Here is a 26,246-nt window from a genome sequence, read left to right on the forward strand (position 1 = left end):
AAAGGATGTTTCACTAGGGTATATACATGCATATTGCACTGAACCCCTCTGAAGAACTTAGAATGACGTAATAGATGAAGATGTAAAACATGCTGAGTCTATATATCTATGTGAGAATTTTTTGATTTGGATGTGGTTTTTATTAGAGATGCTATTCTAGGGTGAAGTACTGTTTTAAAAGCCGGCTATCCTAAAATCCTTTTAAACTTAGAAAATTTGGGATTATGTTTCTTTGACTGAAAATTGATTTTTAAACATTGGGGTGTATCTCTTGTTTTTTACTTAGTTTTCTTTGTAGCAACTTCAAAATTAGAAAAATAATCTTAGATGTTTTAACAGCTTATTTTTTTACTCGGCTGGAGCTGTCTGGTACCCTCCACCTACTTTGATTTTAATTATGAAACTGTTTCTCTCTTTATTGTAATTGCTTTAAGGCTCCATGTAAAAGAGCTGATTGAGGCAAAGGAGTAAGAGAAATATAAGGAGTTAATCCCCCCCCCCCAATTGTCCTCCTCTCAGGTTGTTCCTTAGAGTTGAACAAAAGGAATATGTAGAGTAAGTGCACATGACTTGATGTCCCACATCTGGTTCCCTTTAACCTGCTATACACGTGAAGGGGTTCTTTTTTAATCTAAAGGATTTCTCTGTTTCTCTAGTAGCTATATCAATTAGCCTGGACCTGCAGTATTGGGTTTAATAGATGAAGAGTGGTAGGAAGCAATGTTCTGTAAGTGGGGGGAGCATGGAACAAGACCTAGAGATGAGGATGATCTTTACTCTTTTGAAGAACTGCTGGAAGACCAGTGAGCTACAGCATGGGAAGATCAGATTCCAGACATCATAAAGGGAAGGGCCATGTGTGCCACTTTAAGGAGTTTTATAATTACACAGAGGACAGTTGAGACCCACTAGCGTTTTGATGTGGATAATGTGACATGAGATACATATTTGAAGAAGAGCATTCTGGCAGCCATATGGAAGATAATGTGCAGGAGGGCAAGAACAGATACGGAGTGCTGTTAGGGAGCTTTTATAGCAGTCCACAGGTATTACAGATGCTAAGCTAGATGGTCTAGTCAGGGCCTGTGGTAGGCTAAAAACAGGCCTAAGTTTTATATACACAGGTTGTCTGTATATAAACTTCTGTAAATATAATAAAAATGGAATATCAAAGAAAGAGCAAAATAGTACATTAATGAATAAAAAAGTTGCACTATTTCAAAAAAAAATTAAATCCCTACTTTATATTACTGTGTCTCATCCAAAGACCCCCATCTGTAGAACATTTCAGAAATGTTAAGCTATGAAAGAGAAAGATCTGAGAATTAGTGAAATACAAAATATGGAAAAATAAATTATAGTTAGATTAAAGAGGTAAACAAAAGAATCCCCATGGACAAAGGCAAAAGGTAAATGAGAAATTGGAAGTAAAATACTTGATTTCTAGATGCTTATTTTTTCACATTTTAACATCTGAAATTGAGTCGTATCTTAAAATTAGGGTCTGATTTTAGAAATAGACACATGAAATATATATATGCTTAATGTTAAAATAGCTCTTAGAAGTCAGTGAGAAACATTCCTCAAAGATGTATAAATAGCCTGAATAGGCCATTCACTAAAGGAGAAATATACTTGTCTAATTAACATTTGAAATGTTTTACTTAGTACTGTCAGAAATATGAATTTAGGGGGCGCCTGGGTGGCACAGCGGTTGGGCGTCTGCCTTCGGCTCAGGGCGTGATCCCGACGTTGTGGGATCGAGCCCCACATCAAGCTCTTCCGCTGTGAGCCTGCTTCTTCCTCTCCCACTCCCCCTGCTTGTGTTCCCTCTCTCACTGGCTGTCTCTGTCTCTGTCGAATAAATAAATAAAATTAAAAAAAAATATGAATTTAGATTATAATGAAGTGGCATTTTTGTCTATACATTGGCAGTGATTATTTTTAAAAAAAGTTCATTGTTGTTGGGTGTGATGGAAAAGGTATTCTTATTCATAGTAGGTGGGAAGATAAATTGGAACAATTGTTTTAAAGGATCAGTTTGATAATATATCAGAAGCCTTTCCTGATGGAATCTTTGACCTATAAATTCCTCTTTGTTTGGAATACAAATAAAGTCATGCACAAGTATTTGGAGATAAAGACATTGATTGTAGCAACATTGTTTATATAATGAATGCTCTTATGTTAGGAAGAGGGTTGGGCATAAAGGTTCTGATACAGCTATGTCATCAGTATTCTGTGGTCATTTAAAATCATGTTAAGTGACATGTAAAAGACAATTACAACATGCTGAGAAGATATGTTAACTTACAGTCGTCCTGATTGCTTTTAAAAATGTGTGTGTGTAAGTGCAGAAATAGGTTGTAAGAGGAACCGTTAAGGTTCTCTGGTGGGATGAAGTTTTGTGTGTTCCTGTATTTTCTTAATTAAGCAGGTCTTATTTTGTAGTGTGAAATAAATTTTGGAAAAGTAGAAAGTGAGTCATTGCATTTTGCTGACAGAGCATTTTTACTTTTCTGTTTTTAGACATATACTATTAATGTGATGACCACTAAATAGGTGTTAGTAAAAAGTTGTTGATATATCTGCACACATTAAAAACTTCATCTTTAAAAAAAATTGCTGCTTTTGTAAAATATTTAGAGACGTCCAGGTAATCTGACATGTTTTAGCATTCTAAACTGGTAGAACCTGAGAAAGCATCAGGTAAAACTCTCAGGAGTTAAACTGTACTGTGCAAGAATATTTTTCATGGAAGATAGTTGAAAGAGGAAGATTCTTGCCCTTGAAAGAAATAGATACAAATCAGATACATAACTGTGTTTATATATACACGAATATGTCTCCATAACATGCTGTGTTTGGAGTTTGTGACAAGTCATGACCTCACATGATGTGTAAGAGGCCTAAAAAATGCTTAGCAGTTTCTATTTATACCTTAGTTTGTGTTAAATTAAAACTTGTGTTTAGACTACATTATTAAATGACTTGTTTTTACATGAAGCTTCTTGAATTTTCTAGGTGATAAAACGGGAACAAGACCAGAGTAAGTTTACAATTTAACTTTTGAAATATTTTAATTGAAGAATTTTATTTGTTAATTTATAGGCAGGTGGTATTGGAAGTAAATGAAACCATATAGGCATTTAGAAGAAAAATTATTCGATTCACTTTTTGTCTAAAATAAAATAATAAATATATGCTCTGGAAAGATTTTGAAAGGTCAAATCTTTAATTTTTAATCATTAGGAAAATTTATAACCAATTCTAGGATGTCTTATGCTCAATTTTATGTATAAAACACCTTTTATATATAAATTACTATATCGTACCATTTTCTGATGATGAAGAGGGAGAAAAGCCTCCATATACATCATATATGTTTGAAGATCACTATTTTTACTACACTTATATTTTCTTACTTAATTTGTATTACATTAAATAAGACATTTGTAAATAAATGATCAAATTCATGCCTCCAAAACATCTTGTGAATATTTTAGCCCTATTACATAAATGAGAAAGCTGGAAGAGACTGAGGTTTGCTTAGGGTTATATCAAGGAAGTAGTAGCCAATCTCTGACTAAAATTTAACTCATAATTACATTACAGCATGCCAAATTTCACCTATTTCTATCCTCATTAAATATTTATGATTCCCTTAGCCCATTCCTAGGTTTTGTTTTGTTGAAGAATAAATTGAAATAATTAAAGTAAAATATAGTGAGCATCTTGTTATGAGAAGTTTTGTAGACTTTCTTTAATGCATGTTTTAATATTTTTAAACTGAATAAAAAGTCAGTCATAGAATTTTTGAGCCAGGGGAGCTTAGTTCAGTATTTAATCTGTTGTATTTTCTCATTTTTTTCTTAAACATTTGGTCAGATGCATTTATGTGTACTTATGATAGATGCCAGTCTTTTTAGAAAAGAAATCTCCCTGTCAGATGAATTGTTAAAGTTATTTTAAAGGTCAGGAAACTTAGAGTTTTTTATAAAGAGATTTGAAATCAACCATGAAAGCTATAAATGGGGAATATTTGCTTTATTTCCTCCCCTTTAACGCATACTCTAGTGGAACTCAACTTTCAGCTTTTTATAATCTCAATGGCTTTAATACATCTGTGGCATTTTTTTAGGGATAGTAAAGCACTGAAGGATGAAAATCTACCTCCTGTCATCTGCCAGGATGTTGAAAATCTCCAGTAAGTGTGTCAAATGTAATTAGATAAATCATGTTGAAGAATGTTAGATTATATTTTAGGGGGAACATTTCTTCCTTTTAAACATTTTAACTTGGGTAAAAATTTTAATATTTTTATAAATTGAGAGAAAGCAGAATAATAGGAATTAAAACTTTGTTATTGTCATTTTGAAAAAAGCATGTGAGCCGTAGATGATTTTTTAATATTTCCTTCTTAAAACACTAGGAGTCTGACCAACCTAGTGTAAATATACTTTTTTCCTGTAGGAAACCAAAGGTGTATTTTTTTTTAATTCAGTTTTATGTATCTTTTTAGGAAATTTGTGAAGGAACAAAAACAGGTACAAGAAGAAATTAGTAGAATGTCTTCAAAAGCCATGCTTAAAGTACAAGAAGATATTAAAGCTCTGAAGCAGCTTCTGTCACTGGCTGCCAGTGGATTACAGAGAAACACCCTCAATATTGACAAGTTGAAAATAGAAACTGCTCAGGTAAACTAACTTACAGTCACTTTATTGTAGGGTTTTGTTTTGTTTAAGTGGAAATCATTCTTTTATAGATTATAAGACTTGATACAAATACACTATAAGAAAACTGTATAGCTTGTGTATTTAAGTTGCTGTAATAATAGTAGTTACTAGTTTTTATTGAGTGCTTGCTATTTATGATGCAGTATTTTAAGCAATTTATATGTATTAGTCCAGTTTAGTTTTCATGACAGCTCTATGAGGTAGGCACTCTTACGTTCGTTATATAAATAAGAAAATGGGCAGAGAAAAAAAAAAAGAAAATGGGTAGAGAGCTTTGTTAATAAATGGAAGAGTTTGGGTTCAGACCCTCATAATCCAACTCTAGAGCTGATACTCTTAATTAGTTTGCTTCATAAGAGTGCTTGCTGGCTAAATTGCTATATTATACAAGCTAGGCAGAAAAATATGTTTTTAAAAATCTGTCAGTGATTAAATAAAAACTATTGTACTTTATAAATAATATTCTGATGACTTGCTAGTCTTATGTCTTAGTTAAAAATGTTAATGAGGCTCATGTTTTTTGTCATTCATGTGTACTTGTTTTTTGTTACTATGGTATAATAAATATAAAATATATAATAGTTTTTATCTACATTGTTGGGGAAAAATGATGGTTGATGATTTGTTTTATACTTCACAATTATAAAATATACTTGATCTGATCATGGCAGTCTAGAAATCTTTCACTAAAGTTTTCCCTCATCTGTTAAAGAGCTTTATGTGATATGCCTTTTTAAAGATTTATTTATTTTAGAGCGAGCCAGAGAGAGAGAGGGTGCACACTCACCAGTGGGAGGGGCAGAGGGAGAGGAGGAGAGAATCTCCAGCAGGCTCCATACTCAGCAGGGAGCCCATTGCGGGGCTCGATCTCATGACAACTGAGCCACCCAGATGGCCCTGTAATATGCCTTTTTAAAACATGGGCTTATCAGAGTGCTATGCTTCATAAATAAAGTGATAATAATTTAAGTAAAAATTTTAAAGGTGCTTATATGTCCTTTTTTATTGCAATATGATTTACTTATAAAACTCAATTAGTTTCGGGTATGCAATGTAATGATTCAGTATTTGTATATACTGCCAAATGACCACAACAAATCTGGTTAACATCTACCACCATACTTAGTTAAAAAAAATGAGAACTTTCAAGATCTACTCCCAGCGATTTGCAGGTATACAATACAGTATTATTAATTATAGTCACTATGCTGTACATTAAATCCCCAGGACTTATTTGATTTAAAATTAGAAGTTTGTATGTGCTTATGTGTCTTCCAGTCAACTATTAGAGAATACTTTGTGATGTTTTTAATAAAAATATGTTACTAAAGTAGCTATTCTAAACTATGATATTTAAAAGGAATTCAAAAGCCTTTATTGTCTGCTTTCAGATTTCCTGGTTGCCTACAAGCTCTTTAGTTAAATATGATTAAGATATTCTCCCATGTTTCTTTTCCATGATGTATACATCATCAGATACATATGTATCATCTTTTTAGGAGGAAGGAAATGTTATGCTTTTAGACAGTGGAGAATGTTTAGACTCCAATTAAACATTACATGAAATTGCAAATTTCTTATGTGAAATATATGAAATTATTTATATGGGAGGCGTCATTAGCACAGTAATGGAGGAGGCAAACTCAGGAAAAAGAGAAATAAATGCTAAAATGGGATCCACTGTAACGCTAGCACTGGATGATTCTACTCATAAATATTTGTGGAATACCTTTTATGTACCAGATTTGTTAACAGTCTTTCAGAGATAAAGACCCAACCCCAAAGATACTAGTGGTGCAAATGAAATAGTAAAACATTGGGTAGACTATAAAGGTGGTAAACGAAGAGGAGGATGAGTCAAAGAAAGTTTCCGTAAGGAAAAAGTCATCTAAGTCAAGTTTAGAAAATTTGATAGGTGATATCAAAGAAATTTGATCTAAGATTCTTACTTCTAATACAGAAATTATTGCTCTACCCACAGTTTAGTGAATTATCAATTGAGAAAATATTCTGACTCCTAGTGAAGTAGTTATCAGTCTTCTTCAACACTAAAACCTTTTTTTCAAAGAAAGCCTTTTTGGGAAATACAGGCAATTCTGAGGAGCAGTGTTGTGATTTCAAAGACTAGAACCTTATGGAAGCAAAGTCTCTTAAATCCTTCATTTTTTTGGTTACATAACTCAAGAGTTAAAATATGAGGGGTATTTAAGTCTCTTTTTTTTGGGTAGGGCAGGTACCAGTGGTTTGTTGAGGTTACATGTAGTCAGTGAACATTTTTAAGGATCTGTTGTACATAGAGCAGTTCAACAGAAGCGTTTGGGATCAAAAGACTTAAAATATATTAGGGAGAGTGAGTTAGATGGGTAACATGTTCCAGGTATGAGGTATGACAGAGGCACAAAGGGCTCAAGTGGGCACTTTTATCATCTGTCCAGAGTAGGATACCTTTGTGCTGTATCTTGAACATAATGAGCGCTCACCAGGCTGGTAGAAAGAATACCAAGCAGAGGCATGGAGCCATGAAATAGGCACATTTGAGGATCTGTAAGCAGTTTAGTATCATAGGAGCACTGATTATGAGTCGGCCTGGCAAGAGGTAGGCAGGGTTCAGCATTAATAGTCCAGATCCCTGCAGGGCATTTGTCCTGAAGTCAGATAGGTTGGAAGACCGAGATGAAGAATGAAAAGGAAGTGGAAAGAACAGGTAGAGACTGTTAGAGACTTAGTTTGGCAGTGAAGTGAGGGCAGGAGGTTGCTGCAAGGAATATAAAGTTAAGGTACTTTTTTTTTTTAAATAAGAGAACTTAAATAGAGGTCGAAAGTAAGTGAGGTAATAGTGTGGGATGTAAGGGGGTAAAACCACAGTATCAGTCCGGAAAAACCACTGGCTAAAAGATAGGAATGGCATTGAGGAACAGAAGAAGGCAATATAAGAATGGTTAGGTGTGTAGGCTCTAAAATAGGGCTGCTTTGATGCAGTTCTCAGGTATTCCAGTTACATGGGTCTGAACAAGTTACCTCATGTCCTTGTAATTTCCCTTCTTCATTAGTATAAAGGGAGACATCACGTACATTATAAGGTGGTTTTTGAGGATGAACCATGATATAGAACACATAAAGCCTTTAGCATAGTGCTTCCTTTTCACTTCCAGAATGTTAACTGCTGCTGCATCAGCCTCAACATTATTATTGCGACTACCTTGCTTTTTTTAAAACAGCATTTTCTATGTTTATATATTAAAGATTTTTAAGTAATAGCAGAGTCTTGTGCTGTAGATGAATTAACTTCATGAGTTTTTAGAAGTCCATAGTTCTTTTTTTTTTTTTTTAAGATTTTATTTTTTATTTGTCAGAGAGACAGCACAAGCAGGGGGAGTGGCAGGCAGAGAGAGATAGAAGCAGGCTCCCCGCTGAGCAAGGAGCATGATGTGGGGCTCAATCCCAGAACCCTGGGATCATGACCTGAGCCAAGGGCAGTTGCTTAACCGACTGAGCCTCCTAGGTGCCCCAAAGTCCATAGTTCTAAGATCAGCAGCTCATTATAAATGTATCATAAAGTTTTTTAAAGGTGGGGCGCCTGGGTGGCACAGCGGTTCAGCGTCTGCCTTCAGCTCAGGACGTGATCCTGGAGTTACGGGATCGAGCCCCATATCGGGCTCCTCCACTATGAGCCTGCTTCTTCCTCTCCCACTCCCCCTGCTTGTGTTCCCTCTCTTGCTGGCTGTCTCTATCTCTGTCAAATAAATAAATAAAATCTTTAAAAAAAAAAAGTTTTTTAAAGGTGTACTTTGTCTTCTTTGGGAAGAGGTTTTAGTAACTTGTAAAGCCGGTTAAACATAGCATGTTCTCATAGCATGAAAGTGGCGTTGTTTGAAGTTTCAGTCCAGAGAAGATTAGTATTTTTAACTGGTCTTTTTTTTTTTTTGTTTTTTAAACCTCTGCTCTATTAGGAGTTAAAGAATGCTGAAATAGCTTTAAGAACCCAGAAAACACCACCTGGACTCCAACATGAAAACACAGCTCCTGCTGAGTAAGTTACTAGATTTTCTCACTTTAACAAAGCAGAACAGTATAATACACAGGCTAAGAATTTTTAGTTTACTCTGTAGCAAACCTGGGTTAGTAAGCATTTAACATGGATTTCTCCAGTTAATTCTCATAATAACCCTAAGAAGGCAGTTCTTACCTTCATTTTATTGGAGGGTAAGTGACAGCTAAGATCTGAGCTTTTAACCACTGTTATGCAGTTACACTTTGTTTGCCTGTTACATACAGGGCCTATTGCACTATATTAAATTTTGCAGGTAGTAGAAACTTACATTTTTTACCAATAAGGACTTTTTAATTTAAAAATAATTTTATGATAGTCCCTTCCTTAAACAGGGCATTTTAGAAATAGTTTAACCCTTTTACTTATTTGCGTAGATTTATTCACATAGGTGATAAGTCTTCAGGAAGAGCAATTAGAAAATGTAGATAAGTTAAAATTTAAAAAATCCATCTGCAGTCTCATCACCTAGGTTGTGTATTTGTGTAGTTGCCCTGTGATCTCTATCTTGTCTCTTTTCTTAATATCCTTTTGTGTTGGTAGAGATAATAATAGCTAATATGTATCAGATGCTTACCTTATGCCAAGTGATGTGCTTAGCACTTTACCTGCTTTATCTCATTTTCCACAAAACCTCTACAGCCATTACTATTCCATTCTTAGAGATGAGGAGCCTGAGGCATGAAGAGGTGAAGCCCTGAGCTTGTGAGTGGTATAGGTCTGTCTGACTCCTGGTCCCTCATTTTCTTTTTTCTTTTAACTTTTTATTATGATATGATTTCAGGCTTATAGAGAGGTTTCAAGAATAAAACAAAGAATTCCCATGTCTTTTATCCAGTTTCCTTACATGTTAATATTTTAACTATGTTTGTTTTGTTCCCTGCTGTCTGTATGCATATACATATTTTTCCCCCTGAACAATTTGAGTTATTTGCAAACATGTACTTTATGCTAAGTACTTCAGTGTGTGTTCCTTAAATATAATATATTCCTTAAATATAATGTATTCCTTAAATATAATATATTCTTATATATTCTGTTACATAACCACCATTCAGTGATCAAAATCAGGAAGTTAACAAGGACAGTGATGCTCCTTTTATCTTATTCAGATTAGCATGGTCTGTATTTCCTCCGTGGACTTCCTCTAGTATTTTATCCCTGTCTTGTTCGTGCTGCCATCAGAACTAGTTTTGAAATGGGCTGAACTATATCATTTTCCACTGCAAAAAGCTTTCATAGTCCTCCATTTCTTACAGAATAACATTCAGCATGCTTTGCATGCTATTCAAGATTCCTTTTATCTTTCTGGCATTCTCTGGTTAAATTTATCAGAATAGTAGTAGTATTACACATTCTTTCTGTAAACACTATAGTGTTTTCAGATTATAAATATAAGAACCATAAGTACTTGCTTGTAAAATCTCATTGACAATTGTAGCTTAAAAAAAAACAACTTTTTATTGAACTTATTTTAGACCTTAAGAAAACTTGCAAAAATGGTAATACAAAGAATTTCCTTAATATCCCTTAACCCTGCTTCCCTTGACGTTAACATACTGTGTAACCACCAAGAATAGGAAATTAACATAGGTGCGATATTATTAATCAAGCTGCAAAACTTATTTGAGTTTTATTGACTTTGCCACTAAAGTCCTTTTTTCTTCTCCAGGATCCGATCTGTTTTCTACTAGTGTACTTTTCCGATTCCAGGATCCTATTCACTTTACATTTAGTTGTTATTTCTCCTTAATCTCTCCCAGTCTGTAACAGTTACTTAGTCTTTGTCTTTCATGACCCTGATTCTTTTGAAGAGTATAAAGCTATTTTGTAGATTTTCCCTTAATTGGGATTTTTCATGATTAGAGTAAGGATGTGCATCTGTTCTTGATCCCTTGGTAACTTACGAGTTTTAGTTTTTCTTTCAGTAATATCTGTGCTACGTCATTAGGTCATCAGACTAAGTCATATGGGGACATATATTTATCTAGTATTTTGAATGTTAAGGAAAATAATATTTTTAAAACTTTGATCTGACTTTGTAAATGTTTTTGTATAGCTACTTCAGAGTCTTGGTTCAGCAGTTTGAGGTACAGCTTCAGCAGTACAGACAGCAGATTGAAGAACTAGAAAACCATCTTGCCACTCAAGCAAATAACTCCCATATAACTCCTCAAGGTAACATGCTTTCTGTGGTGATTTTTTTTTTTCAGATAGCACTGTTTTTTGGTGAGAGAGGTTAAGTTGTTATTATATAATAGATATTCTAAATAACTACTAATAGTTGTCTCAAGCTGCTATAAGAAAATTTCCTTAAGCCCTTGATTAAATCTTTATTCTCTGTAAATATAAAGTGCTTTATTATGAATTGTTACTACACTAACTAGGGCAGAAGTCTCAGAGCCTCCTCCCTTCCCCCTGATGACTAATGCAGACACCCTCCTCTTAGTCTGCTCACTGTGCTGTCTTCTCTTATTCATGCAAATATTCCTGTAGTCTTCTCCTCCTATACCTTAAACTGTACCAAAAATTGGACTCAAGTAATAGAAAAATAATACTGATTGTGTTACATAGATACTTGTGTGATAATATAATTTTCTTTTATAGATTTGTCAATGGCTATGCAGAAAATTTATCAAACATTTGTAGCTTTAGCTGCACAACTTCAGTCTATTCATGAAAATGTAAAGGTAAGTTTTCATTACCAGTTCACATATCTGTATATCTAGACCCAAGTGAAGTATCTGATTATGTGCAGAGCACAGCATTTATGCTTATTACAGCACTAGCTAAAATTACATATAAGTGAAAAAGAATAAAACAAAAATAATCCATAATCATACTCAGACATAATCACAGATCTATTTTTTTCCAAAAAGATCCAAGTGTTCTATGTAGTCAGCTATGTTAACTTTTTTCAGTAGTATATTCTAAACAACTTTCTACATTAATACATATATTTCTTCAGCATCATTTTTAGTAGTAATGTAGGTTTTCATTGTATATACTTGCATAGTTTCCTTAACCAATTGTCTTTTGTTGGACATTAAGGCTGTTTCCATCTTTTCCACTATAAGCAGCACTACAGAAAATAAACATTCTTAGTAGCGAAATCATTTTGCACTGCTTTAATTTTAGGTATGTTTTAAATACTTGTTGGTCATCAAATGCTTACAACATTTTTCCCTTTTAAATACAGGGACCTGTTTGTGTTTATTAAGTAACAAATAAAATAATTTGTCACTGAATATCTTGTACCTTGTGTAATGTTAGTTTTTAAAATTTATGCGAAATGTTAAACGTAAGTATACTTTTTCCAACTAGTCAGACAAATATAATTAAATTCTTTCTTGGAGTTATATAGTCAGAAAAACCTTTAAAATTCAAAGTATCCAAACCTGAGCCTAAATAAATTAGTAACTGCATAGAATAAAGTTTGAGATTGTCATTATTTTCATTTTTATTTTAATCTGGTACATGGTAATAGATTTTTAAAAAGTTAACCATTTAAATTATACCGTGTTTGAAATGAGCGTACTTTGGACCTTTTGCTTTAATATATTTAAAATTCTAAACCAAATTTTTTCAATAATTTAGTCTTAAAGGAATTTTTGTCAGATTTTCTTGAACTTTATAGGTCTGTAATAAATATTATTTTAGTTTTTTAAAGGGCTAAAGATGATTCCCTTTTGATACTTTGAAGTCTGTGTTGTACAGATTTTTTTTTCTTAATTTTTACTGTGAAAGTTTTCAAATATACACACAAAAAGTAGGGCATTATTGTACTGAATGCCCAGCTACTCACCACTCAGCTTCAACCATTATCAAGATCCTGCTGGTCTTGCTTTATCAATTTTCCACACAGAGATGCTTTTTCCCCTTGGAATATTTTAAAACAAATTCCAGACAGGTCATTTGTAAGTATACATGCTTTTTCAGTGGCAGCTTCTCCTCTCTGGTTTGAAAACTACCCTTTTCAGTAATGACCATAAAACAGTGAGACAGATTCACACAAAATCACCTCTAATCATGTTGGATAAACTTGACGTGACAATTTGACCTACTTTTTTTTTTTTTTTTTGGTAATGCACATTCCTAAGAACCAGAGGACGCTCTGTGAGGGGATGTGCTGTGTTGCCATTTCTTTTCAGCTGCATTTAGTGAGCAAACTAAATTCTAGACTGACTGACTTATAGAAATCTCACAAGAGGTGTTTTTTTATTTTTGTTCCTGGTGTATTGTTTTTCATGAGATAATCTGCTGAAACAGGCTTAAACTACCTGAGCCAGGAAGTCAACAAAATTGAACATTGTATCAGTGTTAAACCAGTTGTCTTTCAAGTTTCTAAGGTAGGTCATTATTTTCTAGTACCTGAAGTAGAATTAAAATTTATGGGCTGTCGATGCCAGACATTGCATGGGTATGTGCATATGATTGCACGGAGAAAAGGGAGGATGGATTAGGGGGAGATCAATTTTAATAAAATTCATTCTTCTGATATGACATACCCTACTTCTGACTGGATTTCCTGCAGTTTTCAGTTCTTGGCAGGTCTGCTTCAATACATTATAGAGGTAGGAAAGTTTGGGACTGGAACATCAAATACTGATGTCCACACAAAAAGGGGATGATAACTTTTAAATACTGTAATTAACAGTAAGATTTCTAAATGCTCTACCTGTTAAGACCAAAAAGACTCATACTAATTTCTGCTGAGAATGGTAGGAAATCTGAAAATTCTACATCTCTGCAAAAAGTTGTTTAAAACTGATCTAAATTAGATTAAACCTTTAATGAAAGTGTTTAGTGATTCTGATATGAAGTAGAATCGCTCCTATTAATGGTCTTAATCAAAGAAGATGTTGCACTGTGTGAACTAGTCCACTTTATGAACTTGGTAATTTTTCTTTCTTACTCTGAAATTATAAGCTCACTTTCCCTCCCTACCCCCGCCCAGTTTGGTGACACAAGAGCAACATGAGTCTTTCTCATTGTAAAATAGTCAAATTATATTGATAAAGTAAAAGCTCTCTTTATACCCTCCAAGCTTTCTCTGCTAACGTAACCTCTTACTTTAACTTTTGTCACCCAGGTCTCTTAAAGAAGGCTATAAACCTTCTTTAAAGATAAATATGTAGTACATGTTTTTAGCCTTCTGAATCCGAACGTTGGATGTTGGAGGGGGAAAGGCGAAAAACCGGAATATTGAAAATGGAATTTTAGATACTACTTTGCTTGTCTAAAAGTTTTGCTAACTCATTTTAAAGAGGGCGTCAGGGAGCCAGAATATTTTAGGCAGTTTATTGTAAAGATGTGACAAAAATAGGGAAGAAAATACTCAAGAGAGTAATAGAGCTTGCATGCATCACTTCCCACACCATGCCTCACTAGCACTTTGATTTGCACTTTAGGGTGAATGTATAATATTGGCAAGTGTCTTTCATTTGTCTGCTTACTTATTTCCTAGTTAGATTATTCATATATTCCCAAAGTCAACAGAGAACTTATTAACCATCTCTTTTTTTCTTTCGTTTAGGTACTAAAAGAACAGTACCTTGGCTACAGGAAAATGTTCTTGGGAGATGCTGTAGATGTGTTTGAAGCCAGGCGAGCAGAAGCCAAGAAGTGGCAGAATGCACCCAGAGTTACTACTGGACCCACCCCTTTCAGCAACATGCCAAATGCAGCAGCCGTTGCCATGGCTGCAACACTTACACAGCAGCAACAGCCTGCTACAGGTCTGAATGCATTCAAGTTATAGCTTCTTACTGTTCAAATGCAGAACATTGATGTGCATTTTTATAAGTCTTCCTTTTGTGTTAGCACTGAAGAAATTTCTATGAGTAGCTATTCCAGTACAATCTAAAAATTGTGATGGACACAATTATAAACATACCTGATGAAAAATGCAGGGTAGTCTTAGCAATAATTATTCATCAGTTAGATATTGAATATTGTGAATTACTTAATGTTATTTGCTGTATTGCTATAAATGCCCTTTAGAACATGGTGTTTCACTACCGAATTACATTTAAGAATATAGATTCTAAAATTGTGATTGTATCATTTATTGTTTTAAAGTCAGAGATAATCCAGCCATACATTGCATTTTTCATATATGATACTGATAGATGGTGCATTCTCGTTTCCTCATACATAGTGATTACAGAGTTACCCACATTTAGGATGAAGTACATTATTATAACTGAAGGTATGTTGAAGATCAGTTGGTTGTTTTTATGCATAATGACTGAAAACAGAGTACAGGTCCTCTTAACCAAATTTGGAAGAAAGTACATGCTAGAATTATTTGTACCTTTTCAGAATGAACAGAACAGTAGCAAGAGCAGGAAAAAGATGTTTTGAGATGTTCTGGATTGCACATTAAGAAGTATGAACTGGGAAGCTGGGCAAATGATGAAAATAATTGATGAGATACTGGGAAGCAGATAATTTTAGTCCTTGGTTTAATTCCACTTCTAAAGATAGAAACATTTTTGTGGTCTCGTTCTGCAGTGTGGAGTTTGGTCCTGTGTCTTTTGGAGATTATTGTTTTTACTCCTACAGTCTCTTTTTTGTCAGGCTTGAAGTATGACATAGAACATATAGTCTTAATGGATATTGATTTTTTACTTTACTCATTCATAAATTTTTGAGTAATGCTTATTATCCTATAGCATGTGTCTTTCTAAGAGTTCCATATAGTCCAGTAGTAAATTATAGTACAAAAAGAGTAAAAAACAGGCATATCTAGATTGCATTTAGGCTGCCTCTACTAGGAAAGCATTTTCTGGTTTTCAGTACTGGCAGTTTAAAAATTATTCTTCACATTTGGAGATGACAGAATTGACTTACCATCAGTGAATGGCTGATGATTGGTTTATGCCAAATCGTCCACATTCCATGGCTGGACCCATGTGAATAGTGGCTCACAGTGGCACTCTGTAGTAGTTCTCTAGCTGGCTGGAGTGTAGGATTCCATTCTCAAGTCACGGAGGGGGAAAAAAGTCGTTATGTGGCTGATTCCTATCAAGTCAATATAGGAATCAGTCCCATAATTAATGATTATCAGTTCTCCTGATTATTTAACCAGCTAATCAAACCAACATAGTATCAATTTACTTTTCAGAGCCAATATCAATCCTACAAAAGATGAGATAAGCATGGGTTTTGGTTAAATGTTTTTAAAACATAAGGGATTTCCATTTTAATAAATACAACTTGAGAAAGGTCAGTAACTTAAAATGTCATGGTATAAATGAATTATATTCTGTGGTATACAACTAAATTTGAAGCAAAACCACTTGTCAGGGTTGTTGTTGTTTTTAATTCTCTTATGTAGTCAGTCTTGAGAGGTCATGCATTTTGGGCTCATGGACATAAGATATATGTTCATTCTATAAATATGAGTGCCTACTATGTGCTAGGCTCCAAGGATACAAAGGTAAACTATATGAGTTGAGTATGGTGTTTGCTATCTGTTGTGGAGAGTGTTAGCTTGATTTAGAGTAATCAACTTGAGGAGCCTTTGCTCATCTAATTTTATCTGTGACTTTTGCCAGGCTTCAGGGAAACTTGACTGTGCTTTCTGTGTTCCCTGCAGTTTTGAAACCCACTTAAGGGCTTCCTCATCAGCTGGCAGGAATTGTAATTTATCAACCTTAACAGTCTTACATTGTTTTTATTTTGAGTTGTGTATATTTTTTAGAACTGAGAAGCTAAACAATAGTAGTAACAATTCTGCATTATGTCTTCTTTTTCCTTTTGTTTCTTTGAAGGCCTCCCTAGCTTGATAGTGCATTCCTTTATGCATCTTGTAGTCAGAATGTTAGTTATTCTAGTCATGTCACCACTACAGGGAGATGGATGAGCAGGTCTCTTAGATACGTACTGATTTCATGAGTTATAGCCTGTTGAGAAATTCTTCCGTTGTGCTTTGTACTCAGTGACTTATTCTTTATGTCTCATGATTTTGAGGCCATCTTTTCTTTTTTTTTAAGTGCCAATAACAAATTTTAAAAGACCATGTAGATTCAGTTAGGTAAAGCTGGTGTGCTATTTTTATACATCACTGTTGATCTGTGCAAGATTTGAGTTGTCAGGGGTTTTGCTTTTGGTTGCATATGGGTTCTTGACTTCATTAATGTAAAAAGTGCAGATCGCTTCTTAGGCTGCTACCTTCTGAAGGTGGTTTCTGTGTGGTCTTTCTTGGAGGTGAAGGTATGAATTTAAGTGACTTCTTAACTTTTCTTTGGTGTTTTTTAATGAAAAAAATATAATAGAGATTAGGCCTGCATGATTTATGGTTATTGCTTCTGAAGGCTGAAGAGAATTGATGAAAAACCAGCAGGCTAATTATGTATGAAATAAGCATCAATACATGGATAAATGACATATTAGTAGATCTTGAGTACACTTGTCCATCAGTGCTTTTGAAGCCTCTTAAAAAGCTTAAGACATTTACATTAGGATTATCAGTATAATTTTAACTTAGGATAGATTGTTTTAAGCTAACGTATTGGGATTAAGTTTTGCTGTTGTGTTTTGACACTTTTAAAAGTTCTTGATGTTTACATAATAAGACTATTCTCATGTGACTTAGCTGCTATTTTTAAGGAGAGCTGAGACATTTTGTTAGGAATTCCTAATTTCTAGCTTTTAGTGTAGGTTTGGACATTTAAGATGTAGTGTTAAATAGGAAATTTTAAGTATTTCATTTTAGTTTCTTGTAGTTTTGTGGTTTTGTTGTATTTAACAACCAAAGGAACATTCCCCATTAAATCAGTAACTAAAAGTTTTCGAATTGGGGAAAAGGCATTTTTTGTTTCTAAGAAAAAATTATTTTTAAAATATGACTTAGGAATAATCATACTAATTACATTAGGTATTTTGAGTAATTATTGAAAATTATTAAAAAATTTTAGCACTTTAGTCCTTTTCCTGTGAATGCAGTTTTACTTTTAAGAAAGTAGAATTTATTCTGGAAAATATGAATTACAGTGCTAAACTCGATTTTGTTGTGTGTGAATATATTATACGGTAACTTTTGTAAAATGTTACTCTACATGAAGATTTCACTTTGGGCAATTATTGGGATATATTACTACTAACTTGGTTTTATTTATGGAACTAAGCCTCTCATTGAATGACTATTCAGATTTTGAAACAGATTTCTTGAATTGTTTACGTGACTTTTGCCTGAAGGATTTAGATTCTGCTTTCTAATAGTGAAACTAATTTATATGGTGGCCAGAGTGTAATATATGCTAATACTTTGGCATGGGAGATATTTATCATGAGTTTTTAATATTAAAAAAATGTTATACATTTGCCTACTAGTTTTATAAATGATGTTGCCTTCAGAATTTGTGTGAAGGTACAAAACTCAAAGTATCATGTACCTGTTGTGCAATGGAAAGTCTTGTCATTGTCAGAGTTCTTGATTACCTAGATCCTGAATATCGATGATTAGGGTTACTCTTAAAAACAGACCCACACACAACAAAAAGCATGTTATTTGAGTAACTCTTATGACTTGTAGGGTTGAGGGCTGTGGTGTGCATTATTCTTTAGGGTCTTCCACCAGCAGTGCCTCCTATCAACATGTGATACTTAAGTCTCTCAGTGTTCAAGAAACTGGACGTGTGTTTTCTACGTATTATTTTTGTTAGAAATAAGAGAGTAATACGCTTAGTTTCTTTTTCCTATAGTAACATTTTACAAAAGAGCTGCTAGGCAGGTATTTTATTCTCAAATTGATCTCAAACTGGATGTAAAAATTTAAATCCTTTTTTAATTTATTTTTTAATAATAGTATAAGAACTCCAGCTGCTATTAGTTCTTATTCTTTATTTTCTGGGTAGAAGCTATTTGAAAAGTCCAGTTTCTGTCCCAGTGTAGCAAAATGTAGTTTCCTGAGTTTTCTTTTTCTTTTTTTTAATGTTTTATAATTTTACACTACCTTTTGAATATACAAACCTCATTCTTCATTGAACAACTTGAAGGCTTTGATTTTTTTGAAAAGTTTAAATTTCAATCTGTATATTACTTTGGCAGTTCCCTCAACTTTGAGATGCACTGATCACTGTGCTTGAAAAAGACAAGACTGAAGATTGTACTATGAAATTTATTGAATAATTTTCATAAATTATTTATCAAATGAGAGATTTTTAGATTTTTGTATTCTGCTTAGTTAAAGAAAAAAAGTAGTTAAAAAGAGAGGCTAGTAAGTTTGATGCTATTCTTGCCAAACAAACTCAGCCAAAATCTTTAAAGTAACAAACGGGAAAAGGATGACTAATTGTTCTGCATCTGAGTACATTTTCCAAAATGTTGGAAAGAAACTTCTGAATTGAAATCTTGAATGTATTGAATCTGTCAAGGTACACAGCGGTGCCTTTGTAAATGTTCATTATCTATCTTATTTAATCAGGTGATAAGTGGTGTAATGTAGCAGAGCTTAATAATAGAACTCAGTTATCACTTTTTGTGAACAAGTTGGAATTGTCATGTTACTGTGTAATTGATTTGCTTTAAAATGAACAATAAATTTAATAAAATAAAACATTGTCTTGTTTTTTATCTATTTATTGTATATATCATTTATATTTCATATAAAGTGATGCCTAGTTTTTGGGTACTTACTCTTATGAAGTAACATGATAGTTTTGCCACGTTAGTGTCAGTCTCTTTGATCAGTTGAGACTTGACTCTAACGATAAGGAGCTTGTTTTAAAAAGAAAAAAAATAAAAACCTTTACTGATTACACCAAATAATTTTATTAGAAAACAAGTGGGGAGATCTAAAACCATTCTAGAAGTAAAACTAAAAGAATTATAATTTACAATACATTAAAGATTTCAAATTATTTAGTAAGTTAAATTAACATTCATCTTTCAGTGTGGTAAGCCTCTTAATTGTATGGCACGAACAAGTCACTTAAAAACAATTTTTTTTTTTGGATAGGTAAATCAGCATAGATAAATCAGGCTGGGGAGACATCCTGAAAATTGAGTTTTAGCAAATAGAATTTGTCAAAATTAATCACTGTTTATTTAAAAAATAATTTCATAAGGAAACTTTAATCTTGAAAGAGTAAGGCAAATTTGTTTTTTTTCCCCCCCCATTTTTTGTTTTGTTTTGTTTTGTTTTTGTTTTGTTTTGTTTTTTGTTATACCAGGGCCACAGCCATCTCTGGGAGTTAGTTTTGGAACGCCATTCGGCTCAGGTATTGGCACTGGCTTGCAATCAAGTGGCTTAGGTTCTTCAAACCTTGGAGGTACACTTTCACTTTTCTAATATTGCATTGGGCTATTATACATTTGAATTGATAGTAGCGTGTAAAAATTTTTAAGAGGGTCTGCTATTTTGGAAGTGAAGGTTCCATCTGACAAAAACAGTTCTCCAAACATAATTAGTGCTTTCTAGAATTAGATTTAGAACTTAAAAAATCATTTCATCTTTGGTGAATAGTAAATATAAATGTAGTAAAATTAATTGGTAGGGATGTTCATATTTTCAAAGCAATATGCTAAAATGTGAACTTGAAAATTACTTAGTTTTAATAAATTTAATTAACTTTAAAAAATCAGTAGTCTTAACATCGCATCGGTTTGGAGTCCGAACTGCTTCTGGACATACATCCTACTAATCGTTATCTTCTTTTTCTGTAAATGAACACTTTAAATGGGGAAATAATTTTATTATAATTGAACAGCTCGGCTTCTGTCTTTTCCTGAGCACTTTTGGCATATTTGCCTTTATGCCTACTTGTATATATAGTAATTAATAGTTTTATAAGTTAATTCTAACTAGTAAGGTAAGTCTTCTGCAGGTCGTCATGCCAAACACAAACGTATTCACAATTCTCTGGTGTGGGCACTTGAGAGTGGAGTGTATTGTGACAAGCGTATTGTCATATAATGAATAAGATTCCCTTATTTCCACTAAAATACATCATCATAAGAGGGAAGCCAATGAGCATTCAAGGTTACTTAATATAGTAGACTCAATTGTAATTAATAGAATTCTGGCAGACAGCATATTTCCTATGATCTATAATCCAATTTGCTATCATATTTCTTAGTGTTATAGGCCATAATACTGTCAAACAGTATTTTAGGTAAGTTGTTGCAGAGTAGCCCAAGAAGAATTTGAATTTTATTTTTAGAGCACTTGACTTTTAAGAGAATGGAAACAAAGTCTTTACTTAGCAGAATCACCTCTTCAACTTTATATAATGAAGAATATTTCTATATTTAAATTGTGAATAGTAGCATTAAGAGAAAAACCATGATGCTCCCACTCTGAATTTCTCAGTTGCTAACATCGGCTGGTATGTGACAGGAGCCTACTGTACTGAGTAGATTTAACGTGATTGACTATGTGGTAATTATGCAGTTTTTCAATGGTAAAGGTTTGTAAGTGAAAACGTTTTTTTAAAAAGCAGAGTAAAGTTACCTTATGGTACTTGGTGTTTAAATTGTTGTGCATGTCATGCTTATTTATGAATTTAGTCAGTCTTTTTTTTTTAAAGAAATATCCCTAAGTAGGTATGTTTATATCTGTTTGACATCATATTTGAATGGTCACTAACATTTCTAGTCCATTTGGGAGAGAAAATACTAATATGATCTTGTTCTTTATGGCTTTGTTCTTTAAAATTACTAAAGGGTCATAAATTTAGTCTAAATACATACAAAATATTTATTTCAGAATTAACCTGATTCTTCCAAAAGTCTTATGCGAAAGAGTAAATCGCACTGTATTTATTAGACCTTTGATGATTTTCGGTTTTATTTATCAGTATCCTTTAACCTGTGTTTTACATACCATTGTATATTTCTCTATTACCCTTCCACTAGGATTTGGAACTAGCTCTGGTTTTGGATGCAGCACCACAGGGGCCTCCACATTTGGATTTGGAACAACAAATAAACCCTCAGGAAGTCTTAGTGCAGGTTTGTGTATTTTTGGCCTGAATTTCAGGCAAATTTAAAGATGCAAATTATTTAATTTAAAAGTATAAGTATTGTTATTTCCAGTATCCAAAAATGATCCCTGATTTGTTTTCTACTCCCTGAATGAAGCATGCAAGCCTAACAAATTATATAGTTTTCTCTCTCTTACAAACTAAAAGTCAGGTTTGTAAAATATTTCCAACAAGACTTATTAGTTTGATATAAAAAGTAATTATGTCCTGTTTTAACTAAGTAGAGAGAGAGTCTTTTAAACCCAAAGGCTAGTTTCATGGTTAAACAAGTCTCTTCATTATTATAAAAAGAACCCATCATAATAAAGGTTTTAATCCAGCTTTTATCATTATTTACTTAGGAGGATAATTTTTCTCCCAAAGAGATGTTCTTTAGTTATCAGTCCCTTTGGTTTTAAGAACATCAGGCTTAGAGATGATGGTAATTGGGTTCTTTGTTCATTTGAAATAGGTATATATTCTTTTGATTCTTCGAGTAGAAAATTCAAGATTTCTTCTCCATTTTCTCTATGTTTGTAAATAATGGCTTGCTTTAACGTGCAGTGTGTAGGGATAAATAACATGTCTAAAATAATGACATAATACTTATTAAATTATGTTTAAATTGAGGGAGTTTTAAGGAAATTCCATTTAATATTAAGTGGTATTTAAAATCAGCAGTTCCAAAAGAGTAAAATAACAGAATTCAGTGGTTTGAGGATTATAATTTAAATATGGTACTCTTAGTTAAGTAGGCTGTGCTAGTTCTTGATCTTAGTGTTGCAAGGGTTCTTATAAAATCAGAACAATTGATACTACTCTTTGGTGTGTTCATGGCCCTGAAAATCGTGGGTTAAGGCCTTCTTGGAGGATTTAGGATTACAGGAGGGTCCAAAGGTTGTGAAGTTTCTCTTCTACATGTTGGTAATAGTTTCTAGAGGGGCTGAGGAGGAAAGCACCATGGCTTATTTAATTAACAGGAAAGTATCAACTTGAAGTTTTCTGTAGAGTTCAGTTATTTGTGCTAAGGTTTCTCTTTTGTCCTGGATCACTAAACTTCTGTCTTTAAAGGTGCCTCTTAGTTGTTAGCTAAATTATTTTCCTGTAAAATTCCATGTTACAAATTAAGGGTTCTAAGATACTTGCTATTTTTACAAATTATGTATTCTTTTAGCTAGAAATTTACCTCTCATCCCCATTTTTTATATTTGTTTTTGTGATTTAACTTCTGATATGAATATTTTCTTCCCTAAACATAAGGCTTTGGCAGCTCAAGTACATCTGGGTTTAACTTCAGCAATCCTGGCATCACGGCATCAGCTGGTTTGACATTTGGGGTGTCCAATCCTGCCTCTGCAGGTTTTGGAACAGGAGGACAACTCCTTCAGTTGAAGAAACCTCCAGCTGGAAACAAAAGAGGAAAAAGATAAACATATGGGTTGATGTGGTTGAGAGAATTCATAGCAGCATCGTTCATTCTGAGTCTATTTTTCTAAAATCAATGCAGTAATTAAATTGCATCCCAGGAGATTTATAAAGTTTTGATATTTTTCCCTACTCTGGAATCTGAACTTTGTTCTTGTTTGCCATGCGAAACATCTTTTTTCTTGTGAATTTGAAACCCAGTTGTGTATTTTTCATTATTTTGATTGTCAGTGTAAGAAATGTTCTGATTACATCACTGATTAGTAAAACCTATTTAACCTAGTGTCATAGCAGTGTTTTTGTTGATAAGGTTTACATGATGTGAATATATGCACATTTGTTTCTTATACAGATGGTATGAACTCTAAGTCCTATACTAGAATCAAGTTTGTTCCTTGATAAAGGCCTTTTGAACTACACTGCAGGGCATCTTGTGAATATATATGTAAATATATACAGAATAATACACACAGTTGTGTGTTCATATAAAATATATATTTACAGACCTACAACTTTTGCCTCAGACTTGTTCCCCTTTTCTAAGGGTATTCTATTTTTCACCTTTTAAGCTTCAAATCCTCAGTGCTTGTAGAATGATGAGCTAAAGGTACCCGGTCATTGCAGTTATTTGCTTAAAGACTTAGTGAAATGATTACTGGTGTAAATATTTGACCAGCTCCGCTTCATTGCCCCCAGTCTTTTTCATTTTTGTTTCCACCTTAACCTTTAGCAGCTACTCTGAATGAGGAGTGCTGTAAGAATCATTGAACAGATTGTAACAACTTTTATTATCCCATATACCCTCATATTGCCTATATGAGATGTTTTTTTCATATCTGAGATGAACCTTCAAGAGCATATTTGAACTCTAGACTAGTGTCTAGGGGCAAAGAGCTATTAAGCCAAATTGATTCTATGCAGGTGAAGGATGCACTATTACTTTAGTGGAAACTTTTCTAGCTATTCCAATACAGAGTTCTTTCTTATAGGGCTATTGATATTGACACCAAATGGAGTGGTTTTATCAGCCTCTTAATGTCTTAAGTAAGTGCTTAATTTGGAATAGAGAAACAATATATTTTAAGAAAAAAAGTATTCTTTGTAGCAACTAAAAACTGTCCCATTTTAACAGTGAACAGAACTCCAGGTAGTAACACATAGGCATGTCAGACTGCATCTGTGTAATATTTGTCTATATTAGTATTAGTGACATAGAGTGGGTGAAAAAGAGGGCCCTTGGAAAGAGAACTGCCTTAGCCATGATTTCAGACAGAAACCATTAGGTAGACCTACTTATCTTTCAAGTACAGTTTTCAAATGGGATGTGAACATGGAATTTCATTGAAAATAGTTTAATTTTTTATATAGAAGGTTTTGTACATAATGTGCATCAAGTGAATATTTTCAGAATCATTTTCACCAAGGCACCTTTTTTTCTAAAATAGGTATTGCATATATATATATATACACACACACACACATATATATTTTTAGTATAATCTTAGTTGGGTTTGATTATTAAAGTGTTGTTAAATGTTTTATTTATCCGCATATAGCAATGATTGGCTTTTTGGAATTGAAACTTTTGCGCCTTGATGCATTAAAATAAGGAAAATGCTTTGTTTCTGAGCACTGAAGTTGTTTTTATTTTTGCATACTTCTCTAATACTGCAGTCCCCAGATCCAGATTTTGGGGAAGAGTAGGAAAATGTGGGATTTTGTGTTTTGAATTACTGTCAGAATTAAATACCCAGTAACAGCAAACTTTTTTTAAAAGGATGTTGCATTGTGCTGCAAAAATCTGAATATTTATATTCCTTATTTTTTTCTTTATATATTTTACAGTTTAATATGTTGAACCACTGGAAATTTGTAACAGATCAATTTGTGATAGGAGTTTAAATGTGTTGTCATTGTCGCCGTTGTCTTCACTCTGTCCAGAGCCTATCATTATGTAAACAATAAAATTTATTGTGTCAGTTGCTTTGAATCTTTATAGGTGTCAATAGTTGTTCTTAATATGTAATTTTCATTTTATTGCTCTTTTATTCTCTTTGGTCAGTTTTTAGTGTTTTCTTTTTACCAGGTTTAATATATTGCTGCTTTAAAAAATTACAGCATGAACACAAGATAGTAAGTTCTTTGTCACTTGCTTTTGTCCTGTCAAGATTACAAAAACATACGTAGTTATATAGAAGAATATTGGGTAGAATGTGAAAGTCCCCTTCAACTCCCAGGCCCTAATCCCACTTTCTTCCCCTGAGTGTCTACTCTTCGTAGTTTGGTGTGTATCCTTTGCGACCCCTTTAAAAAATGCCATTTTCCATGTAATGTGCACAAATGTTTATTCTTTCTTTTTCTCTTTTATTTTCTCTCTCTCATTTTCTCACGTTTTCTTATTCTCAGATACCTTTTCTTTTTCTAACAAATGGGTTAAAAATCTGTATTCCCTATGAGTTGCTTTTTTCCCCTTTAACGATAGATCACCAGTGTTTTCCCCTGTGAGTCTATGTAATTTGCTTTTTATGTACCATCCTGTAACATAGTCTCTGTGATTGGGCAGTTTGGTTCTTTCCAGTATTTCAGTTTTACAGAAAAAGCTGCAGTGAATATCCTTGTATGTAGCTCTTTGTGCTTACGTTTAATATTTCTTTGGGACTGATGCTTGAAGAGGAATTACTGAAAAGGCATACACATTGTATTTTTTAATGCCAGATTGCCTTCCAAAATTGCTGTGTAAGTCATTCACTTCTGCAGCATGTATGAGTACCCATTTCCAAGTATTCTCTGTAACCCTAGATATTATTAATCCTAATAATAAGTATTTGTGAGGTTGAGCTTTTTAATATATATTTAGCCATTTGCATGTTAATGTAATTGCATGTTGATATCCTTTGTCCATTTTTATACTAGGTTATTTAGTAGGGTTTTTTTTTTTCTTAATGATCTCTGTAGATAGTGGACATTAATATTTTTCTTGTGAAGTAGTCTGGACTCCTGGAGTCAGCTGGCTTCAGACCCTTGCCTTGAACCTGTGTGATCTTGGGCAAGTTACTCACTTTTCTA

General features: G+C 33.4%; 1 protein-coding gene across 1 annotated transcript in view; it reads left to right on the top strand.

Annotated features, from left to right (window-relative positions):
• Positions 1 to 25,174, top strand: part of NUP58 (nucleoporin 58) — a 39,022-nt gene extending 13,848 nt beyond the window's left edge. Inside the window, exons 6-15 of the mRNA XM_040621660.1 lie at positions 3,025 to 3,049; positions 4,142 to 4,207; positions 4,523 to 4,697; positions 8,687 to 8,766; positions 10,844 to 10,962; positions 11,392 to 11,474; positions 14,321 to 14,522; positions 19,965 to 20,063; positions 21,649 to 21,744; positions 23,016 to 25,174. Coding sequence (XP_040477594.1) covers positions 3,025 to 3,049; positions 4,142 to 4,207; positions 4,523 to 4,697; positions 8,687 to 8,766; positions 10,844 to 10,962; positions 11,392 to 11,474; positions 14,321 to 14,522; positions 19,965 to 20,063; positions 21,649 to 21,744; positions 23,016 to 23,185 — 1,115 coding nt within the window. The 3' untranslated portion in view covers positions 23,186 to 25,174. The remainder of the gene's footprint in view (positions 1 to 3,024; positions 3,050 to 4,141; positions 4,208 to 4,522; positions 4,698 to 8,686; positions 8,767 to 10,843; positions 10,963 to 11,391; positions 11,475 to 14,320; positions 14,523 to 19,964; positions 20,064 to 21,648; positions 21,745 to 23,015) is intronic.
• The last annotated feature ends 1,072 nt before the right edge of the window (positions 25,175 to 26,246 follow it).

This window comes from Ursus maritimus, unplaced genomic scaffold (genome assembly GCF_017311325.1).
Source record: "Ursus maritimus isolate PB19 unplaced genomic scaffold, ASM1731132v1 scaffold_10, whole genome shotgun sequence".
Classification (NCBI taxonomy): Eukaryota; Metazoa; Chordata; class Mammalia; order Carnivora; family Ursidae; genus Ursus; species Ursus maritimus.